The 9,620-nt window shown below is 44.3% G+C and overlaps 1 protein-coding gene across 1 annotated transcript; it reads left to right on the top strand.

Moving 5' to 3' along the window:
* Positions 1-3,851: 3,851 nt before the first annotated feature.
* On the top strand, positions 3,852-4,421 carry TCEAL6 (transcription elongation factor A like 6). The gene is given in 2 exon segments (XM_060138326.1): positions 3,852-4,390; positions 4,392-4,421. Coding segments are annotated over 2 exon segments (552 nt in total). The 5' UTR covers positions 3,852-3,868.
* The last annotated feature ends 5,199 nt before the right edge of the window (positions 4,422-9,620 follow it).

The raw sequence follows: 9,620 nt of genomic DNA, 5'->3' as shown, positions 1-9,620 counted from the left end.
AATGATTAATGTGGTTATATGCAGAGCTAGCATGACTAAGCAAAGGCAACTAACAGCAGAATACAAAGGTAAGAACTAAAATAGTTTCAAGATAGAGTAAGAGTTGTTCTTCCTTGTTACAAAAGTAAGCCAGAATGGGTTTAGTAGACCTTGTTTACTTGTATTAGTTTCCTAATGCTGCTGTAAAAAAATAACCACAAACTTGAAGGCTTAAAACAATACACATTTATTATCTTACAGCTGCGGAAGTCAAAAGCTCAAAATCAGTTTTACTGGGCTAAGATCAAGTTTATTGGCAGGGCTATGTTCCCTCTGGAGGCTCTAGAGGAGAATCCATTTTCTTGCCTTTTCTAGTTTATAGAGCTGCATTCCTTGCATCCCTTGGCTCACGGCTCCTTACTCCATCTTTGAAGCCAGCAATTTAGCACCTTACTTCAGTTGTCACATTGCCTTCTTCTGTAGTAAAATCTCCCTCTATCTCCCTCTTATAAGGACATTTGTAATCGTATTTAAGGCCTATCTGGATAATCCGGGATATTCTTCTTGTCTCAAAATTCTTAACTTAATCACATTTGCAAAGTCTCTTTTCTAATTCAACATAATTAACACATCCCTTTCAAGGACAACATGCAGGGTATTCACTGTTAAAATGAAGTAAACTCACACAGAAGCAGCTAGAGAGTGAGCCCCTTTTTGTCTTGAGTGGTAGTGACAAAAGCATTTGATGCTGCTACCTCTGTTGGTTATATGTGATTAGCTAGTTGGGCCATGACCATGCCAAGGACGTTTAAAATGCATGAAAATGTATGAGAAATATGTGAGGGAAGTAAAAGCTGAGCTGTGCTGCCATGTAGCTTGAACATCCTTGGTACAGTGGTTTTGTGATTTATTATGCAGTGTAAATCTACATCTATATTTACTTTATTGTTGGAAATGTTTCTTCAATCTTTGAACAAGATTGAATGAAAAATTAAGTAATGAATTCTGTTTTCTTTGGTGATAAACATTTAACTCCCACAAAATGTTTGCTGACATTTACTATGCACCAAGGGGACTGTAGTGATACTATTGACCTCAAGAAAACCCAAATCTACAAACCTGCTAAAGAAACATTTGCATCTACTTCAGAAGGTAGTAGCTATTTTAAAAAGAATATGTCAATTTAGTACATACAGGTGCAGAAGTTGTGTTGACTTCTCATTCTATGAACAGAACTTCTAATTTAGAAGAAATTATTTTTCTTCTAATTTAATTATTCAAATTTTGAATCCCAAGTTTTTGTGTGCATGTTCAAAGGTAGGAGCGATAGCTCCTAATATGTTGGCTCTGTTAGCAAAAGAACTTAGGAAAGAATTATTGATGATAGTTTAAAATCAGCATCATCAGATGATTACAAAGAAAATCAGTTACTAGCAACAGTGATTTGATATTACTTTCATCAAATTAATGGAATAATAATACAATAATAATACATTTTTTGTATTACTGATGAAAGGGAAACATGTAGCCTTGTTACTAATGGCATTGTGAATTCAGTTAATAAATTCAACTTTGAGGATAAAATTACTTGTTATGTGGTGTTAATGTGTTAATGAGAATACACATTTTGGTGGAACAAAATGTTGTAGGAAGAGAGATGCTTTACTAAATTAAGAAACACATGCATCAGAAATATAATCAGAATTGGTTGTGTCACACATGTAATTAATAATTGTGTAGACAAGATGTGGTATTTTGCAAATCAAAATAGAAACAGTGGTGTCCCATAGTTACACATATGAACACTCAGACACACGTATACCCTGTGTGTGTTTGTGTGTGTGTCTGTGACAACACTGTAGAAGCTACATTATTGGCAGTTTTCTAGTCTTGGGTTGGGTGGTGGTTTCACAAATGTGAAAGAGGAAAAAAAAAAGAAAGGGAATGGAAGAGAAGGAAGAGGGACAAACATGGGTTACACGATGCATCTGTGCACCTGTGGTCCATATTTTTAAATGTTTTAATGCATCCTTTTTTTCTTTTTTAACTTTTTAGCAGTCTGATATTCTCTCTAGATGAGAACAGGTTAAACGTTGGAGTGCAAATATCCAGTGTGGAGTGAAGTGAACAGAGAAGGCGAGAAGGAAGTTAGTAAAATCAGTTTGGGGTTATGGATTTTGAGGTCCCGCAGGGATATTCAGGCGGTGGTGTCCAATAGACTGTTGGCAAAGAAGGTCTGAGACTCAGGGGAGGGAATAACCTGGATGTGTAGATTTGGGAATCATCTGTGTTAAGAGGGAAATGAACAGAGATCAGCCAGGGAGAGAGAACACATGGACCGAGAAGAGCAGAGGCTCTGGACATAGCTGCTACTCAAGATGGCAGCGCAGCTTCCTGGCGGGCACCACCACCAGCGCTCTGGAGTCAGGCGGAGCTGGTCAGGCGGAGCCCCGGGCTGTGGGGCTACGTGTGGAGCGCTCTTGGAGAAGTCGGGTACCCTCCCTGTGATCAGCTGTCACAACTGGGGATAAAGGGCATCTCAGAGGGATGCTGAGCAAGGACCTGAGAGGCGCCAGGTAAAGCACCTGCAGTCAGGAAGCCTCTCCCCACCTGCCCTGTCGGTAACTCCTCCTTCTCCAACCGCCCCGCTCCCACACAGTCCTCAGCTGTCCGGTCCCTCTGGGATGGGGGGGAGACCGAGCTCCGGTGACGTGGCGCTCACGTGACTGGCCGGGCACCCTGCAATCTGGTCCCGGCGCCGTCGCTCGCGTTGCCCGCGCGGAACCAGCTCCCGGAGCTGTCTGGGTGGCGGGCGAGGGGAGAGCAGGCTTAGGCGAGCCAGAGGAGGCGCAGGCCCGGCCCGGGCGCTGCAGGTCAGTGTGAAGGTGGGCGCTGCTGGCGGCCCGGGTGGGGGTGGAAGCGGATGGGACTAGGATCTGGTAGCAGCGGGGAGAGGGGAAGGGGTTCCGAGATGGGTGAGGATGGGCACGGGGCGTGGCGTGGACAGGTAGGGAGGGAGGACCCTGCAACGGGCCCTGCCGCCTCTTCGACGCCCCTCCTCTGCGCCCTACATCCATTTTGGAGCCTGTAATTGGGGGGGGAGTGCGCCCCCGCAATGCGACAGTGAAAGGTAGACAAATTCTGGAAATAACCCCCCTCTCACACTCTGAGCCTATGAGGAAATATTGATCTCCGCGTAAAGGAGTGGGGGCGGGGCGGGTTGCCTGCCCGGGAGGGGTCCCAGCGACCCAAACAGTTTGTAAAACATCCTGGTCTGGTCCTGAGGCCTGACAAAAAGATTTGGCGACTGAGGTGCGGGGTCAGGGGAGGTTGGGGGGAACCGTTGGATGAGGAGGGCCATGATTCAGGAAAGGGACCTCAATCTGCTGACCGTGCAGCCCCTCTCTGTCTCCTGTCTGTCTACAGGTCTGCATGTCTGTTCCCAGCACTCTGCAAGGCTAGAAAAGGAGGAGGAACCTTTCCAGAATCCCTGCAGGTCAGCGGAAGGAGGGAGAGGCACTGGACAGGCACAGAGCTGGGGGCCGGGTGCGGAGGGCACAGCTTGGGCAGAATTTGAGGGCCCCACTGCCCATCCCCCCCATATATAATATACACACTTTCTGCCACGCTGAAGGATGGTACAAGGTGGCAGGGCCTGCCAGGGAAATGGTTGGCTCTCAGTGCAGGCGGAATGGTGGGGTAAAGGGTGGCCAGAAGGCACACTAGGCTGGGCCAGGTCAGGGGAACGCTGACAAGGGTGAGATGCCAGTACTATCCGGACCTGCATTCCAACCCCAAGGCCTCAGTCTCCCTTGTTTCCTCTTGTCTCTCTCCCCCCACCCCACCGCATCCCATCCCCCAGGACAGGAAAACGAGGGGACATCTCAACATGGAAAAACTCTGCAATGAAAATGAAGGAAAGCTGGAAAGCGAAGGAAAGCCAGAAAATGAAGTAAAGCCTGAAAATCAAGGAAAGTCAGATGAGGAAGAAAAGCCAGAAGTGGAGGGGAAGTCAGAACACGAGGGAGAGCTCCAGAATGAGGGACGGCCAGAAGACCAGGGACAACCAGAAGATGAGAGGAAGAGAGAAAAGCAGGACAAGTCCGAAGCTGAGGGAAAGCCACACGGTGAGGGCAAGGTGGAATCCCAGGCAAAGCCAGAGAGTCAGCCGCGGGCTGCCGAAAAGCACACCGCTGAAGACTATGTGCCCCGGAAAGCAAAAAGAAAAACGGACAGGGGGACGGACGATTCCCCCAAGGACTATCAGAACAACTTACAGGAAAGGCATCTGGGCAGTGAGGAGATGATGACAGAATGTGCAGATATGTCAAGGGCTCAGGAAGAGCTAAGGAAAAGACAGAAAATGGGTGACTTTCATTGGATGCAAAGAGATGTACAGGATCCATTCACCCCAAGGGGCCAACGGGGTGTCAGGGGAATGAGGGGCGGAGGTAGGGGCCAGAGGCGCTTACATGGTATCCCATATCTTTAATGCCTTTGGCCTTCAATTCTGACTCCTCTAATGAGAATATTGCTGACCCTGCTTTCCCTGGCAGGCATTTGCCATGCTATGTGCTTTAATCTTAAGCTGATTCTTTGCTTTAGGTGTCACTCTCATTACCAGCAGCCTTTTGATCCAACTACAGTGCTCTCTGTGTTTCAGTAGGGGATTTTCACCCATGTGCATGGAAGAGATGTTCATGGTACACTGTAAAACAACAATAAAGAAAAAACAGTTTTCAGATTCGAATATATAGTATCAAGCCATTTTTGAAAAAGTATAAATGTTTGTGTAATGCATCTGTGCACAGAAAAATCTAAAAATTAAGTGCTGCTTTTTTCTTGCTTTGGTAGCCAAAAATACGTCTCACCTGCACTCAAAAATAAGTCCAGTCACCTGATGGTACCTCCACGCCATTCCTCTGCAGATGTGCCCATCCCCATGTCTTCTCCTAGTTGGAACCATGTCAATGGGCACTGCTGTCCTTTCTCTGAGTCCTTTACCGTCCTATGGCTCCAACCATGTGTGATTCTTTATCTTTCTTTTCTTTGCTCACTCATCTCTGCTTTTTCCTAAATGATATGCATTATGTTAGTCATTAAAAAACAACTAAGGGACTTCCCTGGTGGCACAGTAGTTAAGAATCCACCTGCCAATGCAGGGGACACAGGTTTGATCCCTGGTCTGGGAAGATCCCACATGCCGTGGAGCAACAAAGCCCATGCGCCACAACTACTGAGCCTGTGCTCTAGAACCTGTGAGCCACAACTACTGAAGCCTGCATGCCTAGAGCCCGTGCTCCACAACAAGAGAAGCCACTGCAATGAGAAGCCCGCATGCTGCAAAGAAGAGTTACCCCTGTTCGCTGCAACTAGAGAAAGCCTGCGTGCAGCAACGAAGACCCAACGGAGCCAAAAAGAAAGAAAGAAAGAAAGAAATTTACTGAAAAAAAAAAAAAAAACTAAGACCAGAAAACAATACATGATAAGTGATTGGACTGTTCAGTGAGTTTTTGAGAGCAATGAAGACACAATATTCCTGTTGTTAGAATGTACAATAATAGGTAAAACTCATATTAACTCTGGTACCCAGAGCTAGAGGAATCAACTTGGCAGTTATAACAGACACACTGTTGTAAGGGTCAGTGTTGTCATCTGTAAAATGGGGATAATATTTGCCTCATGGGACTACCAAGTGGACCAAATGAGGTACTGAGTATATGAGATGTGTTGTGACCTAGCCCCCACCAGATACCTGGGGAAGGAATGGCTCCCATACCACTCTCATGCACTAGCAGGTATGTGGATGGAATCAGACTCTTAGAGGAGAACTGAGCGAGGTCTCACTTGTGCCCAGGAACAAGTTCAGGCAGCTGAGAGATAGGTGCCACTCTCTCCGGGATACTGCCATGTCTGCTGGGCACTGTGCTTCTTCTCCTGGGTCCTGTACTCATTACTGATACTGTGTAATGAGCTGGAGGGTGTAAGGTGCCAAAGCCATATCAATTTCTCTGGAGTCACTGACCACCTACCCTTGACCTCTATAGAAGTGTGGATAAAGCCCTCTCTTCACTTTAGAGTTACGGTTACCCTGTTACCTGTGAGTATCCCCCTAGTGCTACTTGAGACTAGTACCTTTCAGACTCTTTTTAAGCAAAATGATCATTTATGTATATTTTGTTGGTTTGCGTGTTTTTGCATACATAAGCATCCTTCTTACCAAATTCAGATGTTACAGGTTAGACCAGGGGGGAAATATCTGCATGGTAGAAACTGCTATTCTCACAGGTTAATATCTCACCTGCAGTCTCTCCTTCCTAGGTTGAATTCTCTCCCAGGAAACTCTTGTCAGGCCCTGCGTTAGCAGTTCAGCAGACCCATCAACATATTTGATTTTTAGATCCTTATCAGTGAATATGTGGTGCATACACCAGCTGCATCAGCATAACCTGCGAGCTAATTAGAAATGCAGAGTCCCAGGCCCTACTCAGACCTACTGAGTTGGAATCTTCATTTTAACAAGATCCCCAGCTGATTCCTATGCACATTGAAGTTTGAGAAGCACTGGCTTAGAGGGAGACTCTTTTTAGGCTTTCCACTCCCACCTTCACATGAAGGATGTGCCTGAAAGGATAAGTATATGCCCCATATAAGTTACACATCATAGATTATTAAACAGACCCATGTTTGTCAATCTGCAGTTACCCCTCCCCCCATGCATTAGTAGGTCTTGAAATTAATTCACTGGGTCAGGACTTGTAATTTTTTAATGAACTAGAATAAAGTTGATTAGAGTCAAATATAAAATATCAAATTGAAGATAGGGTGAATATTGTTTTGTGAAATTTATATTTCACTTATGTATGTATGTATGTGCACCAAGTATATTTCTGACTGTGGGCTGTGGTTTTCAAAAAATTGAGAAACTTGGCACTGGACTCTTTGCATTGCAAAGAATATCCAGTCCATTTCATACTTGTATCCCTAGTGCCCAGCACAGTACCTGACAAATAGTAGGTACTTATTAAAAGTGTAAATAATAATGACTAATTTAGGAACTCAAATTTTTCTCCAAGTTTAGCCTCTGTCTACACAAATAACCTTGGAAAAATAACTTCAGTTGTCGAACAGGGGTTACTTATAATTCCAAAATGATCCGCAAGCCATGGGCTTCACGGCCTGGATAGGAACTACTGCAATTCACAGCTAGAGCTGTCATTAGTAAAAGAAATATACACTCAGCAGCACCAAGGAGAGCTCCTGGGCTGGAGAAAGTGGAATTTGTTAAGCCCAGAAGACAGATTCTGCAAAGTGAAACTAAACAGCTGTGGAATCTGTGCTGTAAAAGGGCCCAGTGAAGGGCTCTGTGTTGCCACAGGAGCATAGCCTCACAAAAGAACAGAAGCATGCCTGCCAGGGTGGAAGGCCAGGGACGAGGGGCTTCCCTGGAGGGATAGCACCTGAGCTACCAGCAGATGGTCTTTCTCCACTTAGCCTGAGGGAATCAAGGACTTGGGTTTTAGAGACAACATATATCATGTTGGTTTTGTGCTTGAACTCCCTATGATTCCCAGTTCTGAGTGGTGCCCAGAGCAAGAAAAAGATCTACAGTAGGTCCAGGCTGTAGGGCAAGTTTCTCTGACACTTCAGCTTCATGACTCTGCAGACCCGATTGTATTGTATTCCTGCTAGACAGAGTCTATGAAGCCTTAGAAAGCCCCAGTAGTAAAATTACAATACACACCCGAGTGTTTTAGAGAAAACAACATGCCCTCTTCTGTTGGCAACTAGTCTCCATTTGAAAACTGCTTGTAGCTTGCTACCAGTCCTTGGTAAAGACTTAACATCTGATCATGAGGTTTTAATTTTCTGCACAAATGAGACATCCACTATGAACTTGTTTCTATATACTCTTTTGAATAATAAAGTTTGGTGTGAGCACCAGCTTTCTACCATTAATTGCAAATGGATTTAAAAGACTGGGCCTGAGTAAGTAAAGAAGGCACAAGTAAATTACAGACCTACTCCTGTTATTTCATTCTCTCTCTCTCAAAACATATATTGTCTCATGGGGAGTTCCTCAAGACCAGTTAGAAAAAGAAGGATACAACAGTGGTCCAGTTCATGGATGTATCTTCTTGGTGTGTTGACAGTAGGTGGAAATGGATGTCTGCTGCACTATAGCCCCACTCAGGAATGACTCAGAAAATAGTGGGAAAGAGAAATGATACCAGTGGGTAGAATTTTTGTGTGAAGACATCGTGGCGGTAGGTATGGATCTACTCTGGTTCATGTGCAATGATTAAAAGATTGGTCAGGGACTTGGAAAGAATTAAATTGGAAAATTAATGATGAGGAAGTCTGAGGAATAGGTTTGTAGATGGCCACTCATAAAGGGCACAGATGGTACAGATATTTGTCTCAAGATATAATCATTTACTCTTGCACAACAAATTACCACACACTTAGCTGCTTAACAGATCACTCATTTATTAGCTCACACATCTGTAGGTCAGAAGTCTGGCACACCATGGTTGTGTTTTCTCTGCTCAGGGTGTCACAAGGTTAACATCAAGATGTCAGCCAAACCAAGTTCTCTTCTAGTAACTCTGGGGAAAAAATCTGCTTCCAAGTTCATTTATGTTGTTTTCAGAATTCAGTTCCTTGCAGCTGTAGGATTGTGGTCGTACACTTTTTTGCTGGTGGTCAGGCTGTTTTCAGTTTGTAGAGGCTACTTGCATTCTTTACCATGAGACTCACTCTATTCTCAAGCCAGCAATAGCACATTGACTCTTTCTCATGCTTCTTATCTCTGACTTTTCTGTCTCTAACTCTAGACCCCTTATTTAAACGGATGATATGATTAGGTAAGGCCCACCTAGGTAATCTTCCTATGTTAAGGCCAACTGATTTGAGACCCTAATTACATCTACAAGATGACTTCACAGAAATATATGGATTAGTGTTTGACTGAATAACTTGAAGAAGGTATATATACACCATCGGCTGGTAATTTGGTAGGAGATCTTAAAATTATGCTTACCACAGTCTGCCTTCTGATCCCCAAAGATTCATGTCCTTCCCAAATGCAAAATACATTCACCTTCTCCCAAGGTTCCCAAGAATCTCATCCCATTACAGTGTTAGCTCAGAAGTCAAAATCTCATCATCTAAATTATCTAAACCAGATGTGGATGAGAATCTTGGGCATAATTCATTAAGTGCAGTTCCTAAAGATATTCATCTCCTCTGTGGACCTATGAAACTAAAGACACAAATTTTCTGCCCACAAAACTCCCAACATATAATGATGGGAGAGGCACAGGATAACAGTTATAAATGAAAATGGGGAAAACAGAAGATAAAAAGGAGTCACTATCCCAAAAGTGCTGGACTTCCATTGTTAGATTTCAAGACCTGAGAATAGTCCTCTGTGGCTCTTAGCTTCACCCTCTGTGCTTATGGCTCCAGACTCTTGACTCTTAGCTCTTTATTCTGAGCTCTTGGTTCTGTCCTCTGATTCATCCTTCCTTTTTAATTAAAGGTAGCATGTGTTCCCAGTTAAGTAGCTTTATCAGGCTGCTTCCCAACAGAAATATTTGGGGGTTCAGATATTCTGCTTTCATTTGTGCTCTTCTGTC

The sequence above is a fragment of the Lagenorhynchus albirostris genome, chromosome X (genome assembly GCF_949774975.1).
Source record: "Lagenorhynchus albirostris chromosome X, mLagAlb1.1, whole genome shotgun sequence".
NCBI lineage: Eukaryota > Metazoa > Chordata > Mammalia > Artiodactyla > Delphinidae > Lagenorhynchus > Lagenorhynchus albirostris.
Note: the sequence above shows the minus strand (reverse complement) of the source record. Positions and strands in the feature narration are given on the sequence as shown.